General features: G+C 34.4%; 1 protein-coding gene across 2 annotated transcripts in view; it reads right to left on the bottom strand.

The window, feature by feature from the left end:
• The window catches only part of CCDC91 (coiled-coil domain containing 91), a 315,250-nt gene that overhangs the window by 214,284 nt on the left and 80,278 nt on the right, over positions 1-20,688 (bottom strand). For both annotated transcript variants that reach the window (XM_028113274.2, XM_088025993.1), the window contains exon 4: positions 926-1,083. In XM_028113274.2, coding sequence (XP_027969075.2) covers positions 926-1,083 — 158 coding nt within the window. The remainder of the gene's footprint in view (positions 1-925; positions 1,084-20,688) is intronic.

The raw sequence follows: 20,688 nt of genomic DNA, 5'->3' as shown, positions 1-20,688 counted from the left end.
AAAAAAAAAAATACACAAGAGGGGAAAGTTTACACTGTACCAATAATGAAAACATCCAAAGGGCACCAGAAACCACATTTGGAAATTAAGTTGTAGCAAAGGTTCTGAAATTATTTCACCCTTTAAGTAAATCAACAGAAGACCTCAAATTGTTACAACAACCTGATTTTTGCAGCTAAGAAACAAAATTCCCTCTAAACTTTAGAGTCTAAAGCATTTATTATTTTGCAAGCAAAGCACTAAAAAACTTAAAACATTTTCTTAAGCTTTGAAAGCATATAATTAACTATAGACACATCTGATATTCACCAGTTCTTAAATTTATACAAACATCCAGAATTTGTGTTTTTAAATTGTAAATCAGAATTTGAAATTTATTAATAACCACTAATTGATCATCAATCACTCTCTAGTAAAGATAACAGGTGACTCAAGATTGTGTACTGTACTTTCGAAATCTGGACTAATTGCAGCATCTAGCCCAATGCCTGGATCAATAAATATATGAATGAATAAACCCAATGACTGCTAATCTTTTTGGTTTTTACTCTAAAATTGAAATGAACACTCTAATACCTAAAAAAACAGGTTAAGCTTCCCTGAAAAGAGAACTAATTATTTTTTGTAATTATTTTTTCTTTTGAAGTTTTGAAGATTTGAAATGGAAAGCTAAGACAATTTTAATAAATGATATACTTAAACTGTATTTTGGTAACTATGGCTACTTAAAAACTTTGCAATTATGCCACAAAACAAACATATTATTCAGTTTTTTGAATTCTAGATATTAGCCTCAAAGTTAAAATATCTACAAAAATACTTTTCATAAAAATAAGTAAAAAAAAAAAATCAATCTGAAAAGCTTCATTTAAACCTCTAATTTTTTAAGCATGTAAACTTCTTATAAAAATATATTTGTCTTTACCTGTGCTTTAGGAACAGTTTGACTGACAATGCTGTTGTCTGTGCGTGTATGTTCTGGTGATGAAATGATGGGCTCAGAAGAGAGGCAGCCAACTGAAGTAGCATGGTCATGGTCCAGTATAATCTCAGGAGAAGCTGGAGAAAGATGGACTCCAGACACTAAAGAAAAAATAAATAAATGAAGGATTATCCAAGAGAAAGTCAAGAATAGGTTGAAAGGAAGAAAGAGAGTAGAGGGAAGGGAAGAGAAAAGGGTAAGGGAAGTAAAAGCAATGAAACAAAATGAAGATTCTGTGACTATTCCTCGGGGACCATTATCTAAAATCTAAATTAGTATTTCTAAATTTATCATGACATTTCCACATGAGACCCAGACAACAAAACAGTTTACTAATGTCTTAGTGTTTACATAACACATTACCATAAGTAGTGCATTTCCAACTGAGAGAAAGCATTCAAATATATTATCCATTTATTCAGTTAAGAAAAAGCACTAGTGTGCCTACTAATGTCTGCCACAGGCACTAAGCATGGAGAAGAGACGGTGAACAAGACAGATGTGTTCACGTACTCAATGACCTTATGACCCAGAGGCAAGTCAAATCAATGAAATATGTATTACAATAAATTGAGTTAAGAGGAAGAATAACTACTTTAATAGCTAATCCAGGGCGCCTGGGTGGCTCAGTCGGTTAAGCGTCTGACTCTTGATTTCAGCTAAGATCATGATCTGAGGGTCATGAGATCAAGCGCCACATCCAGTTCAACGAGCCACAGGAAGTCTGCTTGAGAGTCTCTCTTTCCCTCTCCCTCTGCCCCTATGCCCCTACCTCACATGCTCTCTCTCTCTCAAATAAATAAATAAAATCTTTAAAAAAATAAAATAGCTAATCCAACTGCCTCTGTGTTAACTTCTTTTGTAACAAGCAAAAGAATTTTCATGTTAAGATCAATTTTAGTTTGCTGAATTGTTTCTATAAAAAAGTAATGTTGAAATAGAATCCTATAATTAGTTTGACAACAAATTATTATTAGATTGTGATTAGGTTCAAATACAAAGGTCATGAAAACAAAGCTGACTGCCAAGATGAAATAAGACAAAAATATCTATAAGGGCAAAATAAAAAGATAATACATATTATTACTATATTCTCAAATTTCTTTCTAAAAATTCAAATATGTTTGAATTATGTGTTTTAAAGTTTAAGAAGAGTAAATCATTTTTAGCAGTAATCTATTTCTATGTTTTGGCTTTCTAAATTATAAAGACCTTTATTCCACATTGGCATCAGTAGCAATGTCAGCGAAGTTCTACCATAAATTCTGGAAGGCAGCTCACAATGGAAATTGCATTTTTCCCTAAAGAAAGACATTTATAAGGTCATTAGGTATTTAATAACTAAGGAATATATCAATTTCTGATTGGCACCCTATGGGATCCTTCAATTATCTTACAGACACTATTATTATGTTACAATACCAAGTTTTTAAGATACTATGTGCCATACTGGATAAGGTATTCTACATTGTTCCACAGGCATTTCACTATTTTAACTAAAATACCGAAAACTGGAATTTCAATTCATGTTTGTACTTGATATATCTTTCCCAGAAATTATTTTTTCTAAACTTCACTATTCTGTATGCTAACATATTTTTTTAAAATGTCAAAATAAGTCTACTTCTAATTCTGAATTATAATTTATAATAAAAATATTCCTAATGAACTTTTAAAGGCATGAAAATAAGTACTATTATACAGTAAGAGGGAATACAGCCTTGTAATTAACAGCATAGACTCTAGACCCATATTGTCATAGCAGGTGTAAAACAATTGGCAAGTTTAACTTCCCTTAGTTTCCTTGCCTGTAAAATTGGCATAGAGTTGCTGATGAGACTTAAATTGACTACAATATGTAAAACATTTAGCACTGTGCTGATATTATCTTCATTATTACTTCAAAGATCATTAAAATTTGCAATTATGTTTATTTCTGGGCATAAAGGGTATGTGTGACTATGATCCTGGGTTCAAGAAACTCTTAAAAATATCATTCTGATCTGGGGTGCCTGGGTGGCTCAGTCAGTTGAGCAACTGCCTTTGGCTCAGGTCATGGTACCAGCGTGCTGGGATCCAGCCCCACGGCAGGCTCCCTGCTCAGCGGGGATGCTTCTCCCTTTCCCTTTGCCCCTCTCCTTGCTTGTATGCTCTCTCTCTCTCGCTCTCTCTCTAATAAATAAATACCTTTTTAAAAATATCATTCTGATCTAATACCTGAACATTTTTAAATCTCTTTATATATCACTCATATTTATAACCATAATCTAAAACATCATATTGTCCCAAGTTAAATTCTCATCCTACAACATTAAGTGGTCAAGTACATTAGAAGGAAAAGTAGGTAGAATAATGGAAGGGAGGGGATGTAGGAGGAAAGAAAGGAAAGCGATACATAAGGAAAGAGGAAGGGAGAGTTTGAGGGAGGAAAGTAGGAAAAGGGGGACCTCACACTTGTGACTGCAACCTCATATTTCCACCAGCTACTGCCACCCTTTCACACTTTCCTTTTATAACAAAATTTCTTGTCTCCAAATGATTTGTTTCCATTTTTTTTCTTCCTCTCCTACCCCTTATCACTCCACTGGACCCATCATTTAAGATAATAATTTTCCTTTCAGTTACTATTAATCAAATGAATACGTCTTACATGCTCATTCTTTCTTTAGTTCTCAGGAGCACTCGCTACTAGTGCCCCTCCTTGTTCTTGAACCTCCCTCCTCCTTTGGCACTTGTAATACCATTATCTCCTAGATTTCCTCCTAATAGTTTGACTATTTTGTCCTTGCTTTCTTTTCAGATTCTTTCTCCACTCAATCTTAAGTTTCATTGTTCCCAATGTCCACTTCCCAATATCCACATTATTATCACTTTGAAAATCCATTATTTAGATTATGACCTGTAAGCTAATGATACCTAAATTCACATCTCTAACCACCAACCACGTGCAGACCTCCAGATCCATATATGCAACTAACTACCAGACAGTTCCATTTAAGCTGTCTAGCAGGTATGTCAAACTTACCCATTATCTTACATAAAGTTGCTCTGCTTCATATTTTCCATCTTAGTTAACAGTACCTCAAAGAACTATTTGCCAAGCCAGAAATGATACCATTAAGTGCCAGCCTCACTCCAGTCACCCTGTGCTACTAACAGTTCTAATTATGCCATAGAGTTCAATACCTCTGTGACCTCACAATATACTGCCTAAGTAAAGGTCATAGGTGTGGAGTCAAAGATGGATTCAAATTTAAACAATAACAATTTACTCGTTATGCAGACTTGGGCAAATTACATAAACCCCTCTAAGCCATTGTTTCTTCTTCTGAAAATGGGGAAATAATGTGTAGCTCAGAACAAAGCTATACAGCTTAACTCAGATGATGTATATAATCACTTCATTGTACCAGATAGGTACACAGTAAATATTCAGTAAATGGAAGTTGCCACTGAAATTATCATTTGTCAACGTTCGAAACAAGCTTATCCAGGAATCTTTTCACCTGCTCCATTACCACCCAACCATAATATAATTTAAATGTCCCACTATCAACATATGACAGAATTTCTAAGAAATAACTATAATTAAAACATTATATATAATAATGGGATACAAATAAAGCAATGACTAGGAAAAAATCTATAGTCTTGAACACATCAATCCATTTTTTAAAAATCAATGAATTAAATTCCCAGGTCATAAACTAAAAAGAAACAGTAAAGAAAATTTAAAAAGCACAATAAAGAAAACAAAGATAATGCAGATAGAAGTAGATTAAGAAGAAAAGTAAATCTAATTAATCTATCTAATTTCTAATTTGTTTTTTTTTTTTGCTTTAAAGATTTTATTTATTCATTTGAGAGAGAGAGAATGAGAGAGATAGAGAGCACGAGAGGGAAGAGGGTCAGAGGGAGAAGCAGACTCCCTGCTGAGCAGGGAGCCCGTTGCGGGACTCGATTCCGGGACTCCAGGATCATGACCTGAGCCGAAGGCAGTCGCTTAACCAACGGAACCACCCAGGTGCCCCTATCTAATTTCTAAAAAAAATCCTGAATTTCTAAAAAGAATAAAAATAGTACTTAATTAATTAAAAATAAAAAAGGGCAAGTACAAATACACAAATTAAATGACAAGGGGAAATAATTAAAACAAAACACTTTTTTAGTAATAAAACTCTTCTGTAGACTTCTAAGTAAATTTGAAAAATCTAGATAAAATAAGCAATTTTCCACAGAAATACAGCTTATATAAGTTGTTCTGATTAGAGCTAAAAAAAAAAAAAACACTCAAAAAGTGAACAACTGCCTTTGGGAAAAAAGTTAGGCATCTATCCCACAGGTAAAGCACTCAAGAAAATTTCTACCAAAAACTCAAAGAATGGATAATCCAATGCTCTAAAATTGTTGCTGAACATTGAAAGTAAAGGAAAATGTCAAAATGTCATTAGTATTATGTAACATTAACATAACACTGATAGCTAAGCTTGATAAAGACAGTACAAAAAGAATCGTTAGAGATTTTTAGAGTATCACTTATAAATAATGACAAAGTTGTAAATAAAATATTAGTAAAAAAAATCCACTACCATATTGAGAGAATGACATGCAATGAATAAGTCAGATTTGTTCTAGTAATGCAAGGCTGGTTCACTATAAAGGACTTCATTAACAAAAATTTCCATATTAATATATTTGGAGAGAAAAATTATATGATTATTTCTAAGACTCTGAAAATGCTTCTGACAAAAACTGAATACCCATATCTGTAAAAAACACTCAAGAAAACAGGAATTGATGGACACTTTCTTAACATGATATAGGCCTTAGTCCTAAAGTCAGCATGTTAATTAATTAATAGGAAAAAACTAAAGTTGTTTCCTATATGAATAGGAGCAAAACAAGGATGACTACTATCTCCATGCCACTGAACATTCCACTAAAGGCATGAGCCAAGGTGTTAGACAAAAGAAATTAAATAGAAGCATAGAAATAGGAGAAGGAGGAAAACTATTTCATGTCCCTACTAACTAAAACAATACATATATTCAGTAAAGTAGCAGGATATAAACTTAAACACAGCACACCAAAAACAGCATTTACTTGTAAAAACAATTAACCAATTAGAGTATATAATGGTACAGAAGAATACTATTTTCCATAGCAACAATGACAAAATAGTTACAAATTTAAGAGGAAATATGACAAAAACATTTAAAACACTTCTGAAAGACTCAAGGAAAAACTTTTAAAACACTTCTGAAAGACTCAAAGATAGACCTGAACTAAGGAAAAGATCTCTTGAAGAAGACATAAGGATGTCAACCCTCCCTTAGTTAATTTATAGTCCTAATATAATTCCAATAAAAGTATCGATAAGCTTTTTTATAAACAAACTAGACAAACGGACATTAAACATCACATGGAAAAGCAAAAATGCAAACATGGGCAGGAAAATACTAAAAATGAAAAAGTATAAGGAGAATACTACCCCCACATTATAATATACTAAACGATATTCAAACATACTACTGACCTTATTAAGACACACTGTATTTTAAATTATATTAGCACATATGATAAACCCTTTATAAATAAAACAGTGTATTTATTTGGTGCAGCAATAAATGGACCAGAAGAACATACCAGAAAGTCCAGAATAGACCCATGTATGTATGAAACTTAGATATATGATAAAAGTGGCATTTCAAATCACTAAGGCAAAGATGGGCTTATTAATAAACAGTGTGAGGACAATTGATAGTCATTTGGGAAAAGATGAAATTAGACTCATACTTCACATTATAGACAAAAAAATAAACTCTAAATTGATCAGAGATTCAAATACTTAAAAAATTAGACCATATCAGTATTAAGAAAACCTACGAGTGAGTTCCTCTTTACACTGGGTGTAAGAAAGGGCTTTTTAACCATAACTTGATTCCAGATACAATAAAAAAAATTAACAAATTTGACTATAGAATACATACAAACTTTTTGGGTATCAGAATTATCTTCAATAAAATTTTAAAAAGCTGATAAACCAAAAAATATGCAAATATGTATCGCAGGTAAGGGTTAATATTTCTAATATATAGGGGCGCCTGGGTGGCTCAGTTGGTTAAGCAACTGCCTTCCGCTCAGGTCATGATCCTGGAGTCCCGGGATCGAGTCCCACATCGGGCTTCCTGCTCAGCAGGGAGTCTGCTTCTCCCTCTGACCTTCTTCCCTCTCGTGCTTTCTATCTCTCATTCTCTCTCTCTCAAATAAATAAATAAAATCTTAAAAAAATAAAAAATAAAAAATAAATAAAAAAATATATTTCTAATATATAAAAAATACTTAAAACTTAAAAGGAAAAAATTAGAAAAAAAACAGCCTATAGAATAATGGGCAAAAATGTAAACAGACAATTCACCAAAAAGAAAATATACAAACAGTCCTTAAATATATGAAGAGACACAGACATATGCACCTGCTCATTTGTCATAAACATAGGGAGAAGAAAATCAAAACCAGTGATAGGTGAAAGACAGGTGGCATGAAGTGGAAAGACAGAAGAGAGAAATAGTGGAAATATTTTTTCGACGAGCGTAGTTTTTTAATATGGTTCTGATTTCTGGAACCATGTTAATGTTTCACATCCTCAATAAAATAAAAATAAAATCAACAAGCAGAGGAATAAGGGGATTGAATCCTAAAATAATATACAAAGGGTAATAAATAAACCATATTTCAAATCAATAATCTTATCACACCATAAAGTGTGGGAGGGGTGGGGTGGGGGACAAGAACTAACCCAAGTTAGTTTGGGACATAGTATTTTGACTATTATGTCCTCAGTGTAAGGAACAAAAAGAATGCTAAATAAATATTGAGAAGAGGAAGAGGAAGAAAAAAATAAGAGAATGAGGAGGAAGGAAAAAAAGAATAAACATAAAGTAAATACGGTAACGTAACATCTAAAGAAAATCGATGAAGGATATATGGGAATCATTTGTCCATTTCTTACAGCTTTTCTGTAAGTCAAAATAAAAAGGAGGAAAGAGCAAAAAGGGGGGGAAGAGAAATTATATAATAGAAAATAAACAAGAGATGTGAAGTATTGGTCTTAAGGGAAAAAAATACAAAAGTCTTGTCTATGCAAAGTTGCTAAATAAAGACTCGGTACCACTAAAAACATGTATGGGAATACTCCTAGCAATACTGTTCGTGATGGCAAATAAGTGACAACAGCCTAAATACCCACTGACAGTTAAACAGCTAAATGAGCTGTGGCATAATCATACACTGGAATATTTTACATCAGTGAACATAGAGAAACTGTAAGTATATGCAACAAAATGGAGGACTCGTAGAAATGTAAATTTGGGCGAAAAAAAGTAAATCGTAGGGAGTTCACACAGTATTAACCTATTTTTATAAGGCACAAAAACAAAACTCTTTAGAGATATACACACATATACAATAAAACTGTATTTTCACAAAGGCGAGGAAAACATAACTCAAAATTTACGAAAGCATAGGAACAGGACAGAAGAAGAGTACTAGAATTGGTAATGTTCTAGTTCTTAAATTAAATGGCAGATTCATGAGTGTAATTTTCAAATATGACAAAGAAAAAAATAATTAACATATGCCTAAAAATTTAATTCTGAAGACTTCTTGTTTCAATGCCTTTCCGGGTTGTATTTCTCAACCCTCATGAGCTATATTAACCTACTGATCAAAACTTGGTCTAGGTAAGTAAGATAGGAAAAAACTCTAATTCAAACTAAAGATAAAGAGGGACCAACTAGTTTCTAAAACAAATTATGCTTTTATGAAAAGATGTCAAGAATCAGCAACCACCAATAAACACAAGATTTGAAGGCATGAGCTTCTCTGGCATCCTGCTAATCTCAATACTTACTCCAGAAACAAGGGAAGCTGAACCTAAAATGCCTAGAATTTACATGTGCTTTCAACTTATGAGGCATTTGTGGGATTTTCAGGAATTTGTTTAACTAGATAATATAAATGTTTACTGAATATATCATAATCCATGTCCTATTTAAAAAATAAAATGAGAAAACAAATGAGTTGTGCTGTGAAAAAAAAAGAACATATAAATGTATTACCCTCTAAGTGGAAACTAGATATTTTCAGTTAAGTCCCTAAGTTTTTCACTATGCTAGAATTCACACATCTTCCCTACATTTTAGGTGACTATCCAATAACAATAATTTACCCTAAAAAAAGCCACATTGGTAAATACTATCCACATATACAGACCAAAATTATTATTCAACAAAAATGATGGTACATGTTTTATATATGCCTGCTTAACAAATGGGAATTTTTAAGCTTAATAATAGAAAATTACAAATTCCAATGTGTAAAATATAATTATATTCTCACCTAGACAAGAAAATGTAACTCTTAAAGTTTCAAACTGCTACAGTATTCTTTGGTCTATTAAAAGTTGACTGCAGGGGGTGGGGGGGGTGATGCCTTCAGCTCAGGTCATGATCTCTGGGTCCTGGGATAAAGCCCCATATTGGGCTCCTGGCTGGCTCAGCAGGGAGCCTGCTTCTCCCTCTGCCTCTCCCCCAGCTTATGTGCTCTCTATCTCGCTCTCTCAAATGAATAAATAAAATCTTAAAAAAAAAAAAAAGTTGACTGGTATCAGGTTTCATGTCAAAAATCTTTATAAGATCAAGTGCACCCAACAGCACCATTTTCCACATAAAAAGCCAAATTTTTTAAAGTAGAAATCTACAAAACTTTGTTTCTTTGGGTATTTTGTTTGCTTGCTTTTAAATCTTAAGGAAGAGTACAGACACAATTTGCTTCATTTCAAATGTGAAATCCTTGATTTTCTAAAACAGAATACAAGGTCAGCATACACTCTTTTATAGGTATAAAGCTAATCAAAAATGCAATGAATGGCAGTTCTTCATCTTTCACTTTGTAACGGTAATCAGCAAAGTCACTGGGCATTCATTTTTCATTGACAGACCTCATCTAAAACACAAAAAAGCCCACTGTGTCAGAACACTGCATAAGCAAAGGACCAAGTTTCCAAATAGTATGCAATTTTTTTCCAATAATTTTGCCTATGGTCAACTCTGTTTTGTTTACATAAGCATAAAAACTCTTGTAAAGTCTAAACAAGAAACAGGTGTAAATACTCATGCACTTTTAACTACACCCAAAGAAACCTGTTAATCTCCGCCAATGCTTAATAATTCAAAAGGAAAACACCAATAAAATGATAAACGTTTTTACAACTTTTAACTTAAGAAATATTTTTGGACTTTAATTTTCATTCAGACATTCTTTTATCCAACCCAGGCCCCTCCTTTACACCATCTTTTTTCTTTTTTTTTTAAGATTATTTATTTGACAGAGAGACCCAGAGAGAGAGGAACACAAGCAGGCAAGCAGGGGGAGTGGGAGAGGGAGAAGCAGGCCCCCTGCCAAGCAGGGAGCCTGATGCGCGGGGCCCGATTGCAGGGCCCCAGGATCATGACCCGAGCCGAAGGCAGACGCCCAACGACTTAGCCATACCATCTTTTCATCTCGCAGAGGCTAGTGATTACCTTTTACAAATTGTCATCTCACTGAAATCCTTTGATACCCTAATTTATTTTCAGGTCTATGTATGAACCCACTGCTTCTGGTTCAGGGCTCATTGCTGAGACTTTGAACTTCACTCATGTAAACGAATCGCTCAGTTATGGAAAACAAAAATTATGCAAAAATTAAGGAAGATCTAAATAGTACATCTAAATATGAAGGTTTGTTAGCAAATATAAAATAAGTGGATAGGTTGGGTTTTTTAAGAGGCAGAAAACAGGGTTAAAATCTGTTTAAAAAAGTATTACCTCTATCCAAGAAGATTCTCTCCAAGAAATGCCCCTTGATTTATTATTTAATGGATTGCAAGATATTACCAAGGATACCTAGGTTAGAGACTTAATAGCTTTAAAAAGAAGAAAAATATAATAGCTTTAAAAAGACTAAGATACGGGGCGCCTCGGTGGCTCAGACGTTAAGCGTCTGCCTTCGGCTCAGGCCATGATCCCAGGGTCCTAGGATCAAGTCCTACGTGGGGCTCCCTGCTCAGCGGGAAGCCTGCTTCTCCCTCTCCCACTCCCCCCTGCTTGTGTTCCCTCTCTCGCTGCCTCTCTCTCTGTCGAATAAAGAAATAAAATCTTTAAAAAAACAAAAAATAAATAAAAATAAATAAAAAGGCTAAGATACAGGAACACAAGGAATAGGAATGGTTGTATCCTTAATAAAAGAGAGATTACAAAATTGATTACATTTCTACCACTTTAGTCATTTTTAATTAGTCTCCAGAGTATCCTGTAAATACAGGCTCCACCTCTCCTTGCCTCTTTGAGGAATAGTGGTGTGTTCCTGAGCGCTATTTTGGCAACACCATATACCACAAATTGTAATGAGCAATTTTTAGAATTATGCAGATTATTAAAAAATTATGTTTTAACTTAGAGACAGATAGAATCTTTATATATTGATATAGAATCCTCATAATCCATCACTAGAATGGTCAACACAAATTCATACCATATAAATAAAATTTTTTGAACAGGGATATTAAAAAATAATCTATTTAAATCCCCACTACTTCTTCATTATCATTGCAGGAAGAAAATCCCACAGCATCCAAGAAATAAATAAAAATAAAAACAGAAATACACTAATAAAATGCAAACAGAATTATCTAATGACTCTAATAACTGAAAAATATGGAAGAAATATCTCAGAACCATAAATATATCTTTAAGCCAAGTTACTATCTGAGATTTTTTTTTTCTTTCAACTCGGGCTCACACAAGGTGACCAAACATAGGCAAATTCTAAACAATTTCCAAAGAGGAAGAAAAAAAAAAATCGCGACTTAAGTTAAAGCAATATGTTAAACTGATATGCTGAGGAAGTTTTTGGCTCCCCAGTCTATGGAAGCTGGGTCCTTTTAGAAACCAAAAGCAAAGGCAACAAAAGCAAAAGTAAACAAGTGAGACTAAACTATAAAGCTTCTGTACAGCAAAGAAAACCACCAACAAAATCACAAGACAACCTACCAAATGGGAGAAAATATTTGCAAATCATGTATCTGATAAGGGGTAATATCCAAAAAATATAAAGAACTCATACTTTTGTGACCTTGCTAGCTTGTAAGATTCAGGAAGGCAGACATCTAATACGTTGAGAGTTTAGCTAAGTCACTCCATGATTTCTGCCTGGGCAACCATTTTGTTTGGTGAAGTGGCCTGAAGGGACCTTAAACTGACACTAGCCCTCACAGACAACCGTACTCCCTAGAGAACAGCCCACAGAGTCACCAGCAAATCTAAGTTCCTCATATGACTTCTCCAACATCCCATATGATCAACAGTCTGTCCTGCTTCTCAGGGCGTTCCCTATGCACTCCTTAGATAAGACACACACACACACACACACACCCCAGAGCTTTACCAAAATCCTGCTTTTTTGGTTTGAACCGACCAATCCAGGCTTAGCTCAGGAACTCAAGAGCAGTCCTCCCACAGACCCTAAGAAAGACATGTGCCCCAGATCCTACCATGATATCTATCTGCACTCTGCTTTGATCTTCCTGGGTAGCCTCCAGAGGCAGGCCCTGATGTTCCTCCACGACTTGTGACTAAAAAATTTCTCTATTTCTTTTTTTTTTTTTAAGATTTTTATTTATTTGACAGAGAGAGAAAGCACAAGCAGGGGAAGAGGGTGAGAAGCAGACTCTCCACTGAGCAGGAAACCTGATGTGGGGTTTGATCCCAGGACCCTGGGATCATGACCTGAGTCAAAGGCAGACGCTTAACCGACTGAGCCACCTAGGTGCCCAAAAACTTCTCTATTTCAACTCTTTGTGGTCTATTGTTGAACTACAACTCATCTGTACTCCATTTAAAAAATGTTAATTTAATAAAGTCATAGAATTGTCTATTTTGTTGGTTCTCCATTGTTTCTCCTCTATTTGGTACACAATAAATACTTACTGAATAGGGGGGAAAATGAGTGAAAAAAAGGTAGAAAGTAAATAGTCTTACCCCTTAACTTCAAACAGGATTAAAATCAATGAAAAGCTTGTCTATCTTTTCAAATTTAGGAGAAATAAAATTCACAAATTTTATCAAACATATTCCACCAAAGCAAAGTTCTTATGTTTAAATCATAAGAACCAAGGATTTATAGTACTTTAATACTGCTCCCTTAGGAACCTAATGGATTGATAAGTTCAGTAAATGTTTATTTACTAGACAAATGAACAATTCTATCAGCAAAAATTTCCTCATGGAACACCTGGGTGGCTCAGTCGGTGAAGCATTCTACTCTTGGTTTCAGCCTAGGTTGTGATCTTAAGGTCTTGGGATCAGCCCTTCACTGGGCTCTGTGCTCAGCCCAGAGTCTGCTTGAGTTTCTCTTTAGCTCTCCCTCTGTCCCTCCACCCCAAGCTTGCACGCTCTCTCTTTCTAAAATAAATAAATAAATCTTAAAAAAATTCCTTATGTCCTAATTGCTGCATGTTCACAACACTTTTAAGGGAATGGCTGAGAAAGGAAAGTAACTGATTTATTGGCTAAAATGTTCCTTAATAACCAAACTGCATATAACATTTGATTACAGCATTTTGTTACCTCTCTTATGTCAGCCAAATTGAATTAAAATTTCTGTCCAAGTTAGTTGAATCACCTCTTAGCCCCTTTCCTTTATTCTGACTTTAGACTTGACAGATACAAAATGATCAAAATAGCCATGCTGACCTGACTTTCCATGGTCAAAATTTCCATAGGACTAAGATTAAGTAAAACTCTATCTATTCACAGTTCTAAAGTATATCCCTAATCTTTCTGTTCCACTTTCTAACTACTTTAGGCAGTCTCTGTGTTGTTTATTCTAAAATCACTTGGCCGTTATTAAAGGTCCATTATCCAAAACCATCCATCTAGAGGTGCACAATAAAACTAGCCTTTATCACATTCAATTCAAGAAAGCAAACCTCAAAAGATTTTCAATTTTAATTTAAATGAAGAAAATTTTCACAATGAAATTATTAAAAACGATTTTGTCTTCACCTCAGCAATGCTTTCATAGTAAAGAAAAATTTTAATACCCACTGCTACAAGCCAAGAGAATAATGTAAATTAACTACAGAACTCAAGGTTGGATTAATAAAGACTTTGATTAGGCAAACAGCAATGACCAAATTATGCAGAATTTTATAACTGCAATTAGTTTACATGACTTATTCAAAAGAATATCCTAATAATAAGTACAACTTTTAGTATTCAATGCGGAGATTACAAAAAATATTCACAGGAATATCCTAATAGTCAAAATTATACTTCCAAAATTTTAGTCAAATGTTTTATATTTTGATATTCAGGAATCCACAAAAATGAAAAAATCTCAAACACTTCTAAACTTTAAAATGAAATTCCAGAATAACCAACACTTACTGAGTACTCACTGTGCCCTCACCCTCTGGGTATCACTCAAAGAAAGGGGGAAAGGGAGTAAGAATGGTTGCAGGGAGAAAAGCTGCTGAAGGCATCTAGAAAAGACATGATGGTGGCTCTGATGTGGGTAGTAACAAGCGAAGTAGACAGAAGTGAAAAGGTCCCCATGTTTGACAAAACTTGGAACCTACAGAATTGGCTGACAGATGGGTCATGGAGTAGAGAACCACAAGGAGGGAACAGGAGCAGAAAAGGATCAGAAGACTCAAAAATCTCCTGAAATGATGATATTCCCCAAATAGGAAACACCAGGAAAGCAGTGTCTGCAGAAAAGAACAGCACTGAGAGTTAGAGACACCATTTGAGGAAATCAAATACCCAACCTTCAAAACAAAGAAGAAAAGGCCAGGAAACTCAACCTGACTGAGCACAAGGTGCAAGCTGATTTAAAATCCTCGTTAGCGACAACAGTGTTCATTAGAGACACAAGTCCAGAGACATCAAACTAAGTGTGTACAGTGCCGATCAGAAACTTCGGCTATGCTGGTTCTACTGTCTTGTCAGTCTCATATTCCTGCAAGCCCCATCTCTCTGGCCACTTGAGAATTCCCAAAGTAGAAGAACTTATTGTTTCCAGCTACAGCTAGGCCCAGGAGTCCAAAACAAGAATCTAGGAGTAAAAGGAAAGAGGAGGAGAAGGAGGAGTGATAGAGGCAGTTTTATTACCTTCAGGTCTGGCCTTGGCCTCTCATCTCCGTACCAGAGACTTGAGGTCAAACTGAAATTTACCCTACTCTCTCATTGCACTATTCATCCACAGCCCCTATACCTAAGGTCTTCTCCCTGCTCCCTATCCCATGCCATCCTAACTGAGTGAACAGGATGACGACTGCTTCCCTTTAGAAGATTCACACATGGGGCTCACTCTGCATCAGACCTAACCCTGGCTTTCTAGCCAAAACACGGAGCCCCCATTCTCATGAAGAATAAGAACTACAGATTCCAAAAGGAGGCTGATGCTCTAGATTTCACAGATTCCAGAACAAGGATCAGAAATTATAGAAAACTTTGTCAACTGAAACCCCTTACTGATCCCTTAAAGATACTATAAGGGCAGTATCTATGTTCATGAGATTCTTCAGTGTTCTTATACATAGCTGAAGTTTGTTAATTTTCCAGGTGTTTAAGTGTTCTATTATATAACTATGCCCCCAAAATATTAAGCCTTCTACTTTTGATTGACATTTGGGTTGTTTCTAATTTGTAGCTATTTCAATAAACATTATTTTACACACAAAAAATATAATGTGACAACTAAAGAGCATTTCAACCTACCATGCTGCCATTAATTCCTCCACAGTCAGCTAAAGATTTCATTTGAAATGTACTCATAAAATTACCATCACCTTCCACATGGCCAATGTTTACTTATGTGTGATCACAGAAATATAAAATTTGACATTATTTAAAGAACAAGTATGCTCTATGATTATATTAGTAGTAAACAATGTGTTAATTTTAAATAAACTTCCCATTGAGTCACAGAAACAATATAAATTATCACCTACATTAAAATAGCTTTCCTGAAAATACATACAAGAATATTCACTGCATCTCTTTTTCTGAATTTGTGTCAGGATCTCTCTCCAGAAACAATCCTAAACATGGAAACACAGTACAGCATGCGAATCTTTCAAGCTTCCAAACACCTCAATAAATGGATACTTTTACAAGTCTCACTAAAATATTAAATGAGAACGTCAAAAGTAAAACAATGGGAAAAGCCCAGGAGGAAAAAAAAAGTATTCACTGCAGGGCTGCTTACAACAGTAAGAAACTGGGAGGAAAATAACTGGTTACGTGAATATTTGTACATCCACGCAGAAGAGTACTGTGCAAACACTAAAATGAATTAGGAAGATCTCCAAGTTACGGTGGGGAGAAAAGCGAGAGGTGTTGGTATATATACAGGACACGGTCATCTGTGTAAAAAGAAGAGGGCACACTCATGTTTTTGTTCACCTGTACAGTATCTGGAGGGCTACAAAAAAAATGTAAAACAAATTATATCAGGGGAGTGGGACTACAGGACTGAGAGAGAAAAGAAATTTTCACTGTATAATTTTAATATAATTTCCCATTTCTTTCATGCCTTTATACTACATATGGGTGTGTGCCTCGCTTTCAAAAACAATAAAGAGTGTATTTTCTGAGACTGAAGAAATATAATTCATAAGGATAGCTAAGTAGAAATTTATAAATTGGCAAAAGAGCACTAAGCAATGATTCCTACTGTTATTGAGCCAAATAGAGCTTAAAAAATTTTTTTTGGCTAATTCAGGATTATGATGATAAAGAGTCAGAGTACTATCTTCATTTTATAGAAAAATGATTCGCTGCCAAACCTTCATTTTTCAGTAATACGAGAAAATCCCCACAAAGCTCTATTTAAAAAAATTTTAATGTATTCTACAACATCCTAAAAATCAAACCAGTCTTTTTAAAAAGGAAGTTCAGAATTAGAATGCATTAAAGTGTACCATAAAATATTACAAAATCAGTTTAAGTAGTAACTGATAGTAATTAAAATATATAGAAAAAAACAAGTTTCTCTTAAGTATTATAGTACTTCACAGTAATAGTTTTGTTCCATGTTTATAGCTATTTATAGAACACATGTAATTTATTAGATTAGTACTGTATCACTTGGACTACGCAGTTAAAACCGGGCACCATGATTCACCTAGTAAATTCTACTCATATTACAGAAAAAGAATAAAAAATAAACATGGAACTCAAAATCTGGAAAGACGCTTAGATATCATCTAGTTCTTCAATTTATAGATTAAATAATTGAGCTTCAGAGAAGTTATACAGTCGGTACCCGTCACTCCACAGTCAGAGTTATTTAACTCTAAACCACACTATAAACCCAATCTTCAAAGTCATAACAAATATCACTGATATATTCCCTATTATATGCAATTAATGAAGACAGGAACTACCATAAATTACTGAAAATTAATATTACACGTATAGTAATAACTCACAGCTTCATAGAAGCTATCACCTTAGTCATCATTTATAAAAACTGGCTCCAGAATAAAAGAAAAGTGAGTTAATAACCTGGGAGTTAAGAAAAAAATACAGAAAGTAGCAAAAGGAAACTATGTGACAATCATCCATTCAAACAATCTGTATAAAGATACTACAAAATTATTATACTACAATGGAAATCCAGTTTATGTCCTGTCAAAAATGTCTAATGTGGATACAAAGTTGAAGGGATGGGAAGTTTTTAAACATTATCCAACTGTCTATTATAATAACGAGTATGTATATAAGTCACTTTCAAATTTTACTCAAAATATAGATCAGACCAATGAATTCAGTTAATGTTTACTATGACTATGTGCAAACCACAGATGAATCTCAAGAAAAATATCACAACAATATTTTCTCAAACAAAAATGTGTGGACTCAGGTTCTGAGCTCTCATAGATGTGTAACACAGATTCTACTGGAAAAACAGGGTTAGCAAGAAGAGTAATGGGATATTAATAAAATGACCGATTTGTTGTCCTAGGTTTTCCTGGCCAGGAGAATGGAGAATGGAAAAACTGAACCATGAAATCAAAAAGGCATCTGTCTTCCAGGTTTCTCTCTGCCAATGTCTTGAGAAAAATGTTTGAACTTTCCTGTTGGCTTTGTATGCAAATAGCTCCAGATGCAAAGTGAACCACATCTAAGTTATTTGGTTCAACATCTGCTGGTCCAATTCCCATTATTCCTTCTAAAGGGTCGGCTTGTGACAGACAGTTTAGTTTGCCCTCTATATAAGCTGTTTTGAAGGAGCTAATTTGGATTAAAGTATCTATCTAGACCACTTGTTTTTCCCTTTGATGGTCAATGCATTCTAATGTGGTTCTGTGTAGTGCTACAAGTAACTCAGAAACATATTGGAAAGGACAGTATTCAAGGTTTCGCCTCCCACCTCGCCTTCTAGACAATTTATATTTATACAGTTAAAAAGTAAAAAGTGAACAGTCATTTGCCTCTAAAACAGCACCACCCACATTGTACACAATGGCAACATGACAACACTTTCTGACCTAATATTCTTTTCATGAAACCTCTATCAAATATTTGAAGCTAAAGTTATTGATAAAAGCACTTAACAATATTAACAATGCCATTTCATGAAACATTCAGTCATTTGAGATGACAATTTTCATACGGCATCACTGAAAATGGAATAAAGTCCACAGCACATGGCACTTAAGTGTCCGATATATAGTATACTTGCAAACATTTGATAAATGAGTGAATTAGTGAATGAATGAACAACAACAAAAAAACTAAAGAATTCATTTAAATAAATCCCATGGATTCTGAAACTTTGGGTCTGCTACAATCAGAAAACAATCAAAAAACATACTGAACCCAAACTAAGACTAATAGTCTAATGTTCTTAGGACCTGTAAGATTAAGAAAAGAGAAAGTCCTTCCTCCGAAAGGGTACGATAGGGAGGACAAATTGCATTATGGGGTAAAAATGAGGAAAAGAGAAGAAATCAGAGTATCTACCTAGTATGTACGTCTATATTCTGATAGATATAGATATATATATATTTGCTTTTATAGGTGCATATGTGTGTGTATCAGAAGATAAGCATTCATTTTAGCGACTGCCTTCGGCTCAGGTCATGATCCTGGAGTCCCGGGATCGAGTCCCACATCGGGCTCCCTCTCAGCAGGGAGTCTGCTTCCCCCTCTGACCCTCTTCCCTCTCATGCTCTCTGTCTCTCATTCTCTCTCTCTCAAAATAAATAAATAAAATCCTTAAAAAAAAAAAAAGCATTCATTTTGAAAAGGTAGTTTCCTAAAAAGTAGAACATTACCAGTCTTATAAAAATTTATAAGATAGTTGAGAATGATTTAAAAGAAAAAACCTCTTAGGCTTAGAAAAAGAAAAAACTCTTTTTCTAAAAAATACAGCTCTATGAGTAGTTAACTCAAAAACTTTCCGATATTATATGCTATGCAAAATCTGGAATGATTTTCCTTCAGAAAAATATTTAGAAAAATAAATTTAAAAAGTAAGTAAAAGAACTGGGTACTACTATTATTGCTTCTAGACCCTAATGTTTTTGAACTAAAATTTAGTCTAACCTCTACTCTCCTCTGCTGTTACCTGCTACCACAAAGTAGGACCAGACAAAAAATTAGGAAAAAAAAAAAAAAACAAAACAGCAAAATAGCTGTTTTCTCTTTCTGCAAATCTCTGACTATTCTTGTTAATCATTATTTCCAGGTCATTTGTCTGTATTGGGAATGACCAGGAAATTTAACTGAACCCTAGAGAATAGCTTCTTTGCCATCTTTGATTAATTATCTAAGATTTCCAAGATAACTATATTTTTTAAGGCAAGTTTAGGTTTGTCTTCCTCTACCTTGTGATTGAAAGACTAATTACCTCCAAAGAATTAAAAATAATTAAAAAGAGTTACTGTTGTTGAATCACTATATTGTACACCTGAAACTAATAACACTATATGCTAACAAATTAAATAAAAACTTTTTTTTAAAGATTTTATTTATTTGACAGAGAGAGACACAGTGAGAGAGGGAACACAAGCAGGGGGAGTGGGAGTGGGAGAAGCAGACTCCCCGCGGAGCAGGGAGCCCGATGTGGGGTTCGATCCCAGGACCCTGGGATCATGACCTGAGCCAAAGGCAGATGCTTAACAACCAAGCCACCCAGGCGCCCCAAATAAAAACTTTTTAAACAAGAGTTACTTTTGATAGCAAATCTGTTCTAGTAATCATCAAGAAATAATTACTGAGCATTGCTTATTAACAAGGCGCAATGCTATACTAAGTGCTTGGGATTCACAAAGGTTTAAAACACAGTGTCTACCCACCAAGGTTTAGAATAAAGTAGGCACATAAAGACAGCAGTCATACTGATAAAATATTTTTAAAAATATAAATTAGTACACCCACGTTTTTGGCAGCATTATTTACAATAGTCAAAGGAAGCAACCCAAGTGTCCATCGATGGATTAATGGATGAAAAAGGTGGTCTGTACATATAGTGGAATACTATTCAGGCCTAAAAAGGAAGGAGATTCTGACACAGGCTACAACATGGATGAACCTGTGAACATTGTGCCAAGTGAAATAGCTTTATGATTCTATTTATATGAGTTGTCT

The sequence above is a fragment of the Eumetopias jubatus genome, unplaced genomic scaffold (genome assembly GCF_037043125.1).
Source record: "Eumetopias jubatus isolate StellerSeaLion01/CBP00866 unplaced genomic scaffold, mEumJub1_p1.0 scaffold_8, whole genome shotgun sequence".
Classification (NCBI taxonomy): Eukaryota; Metazoa; Chordata; class Mammalia; order Carnivora; family Otariidae; genus Eumetopias; species Eumetopias jubatus.
The sequence above is the reverse complement of the archived record's forward strand: the minus strand, read 5'-3'. Positions and strand labels throughout refer to the sequence as shown.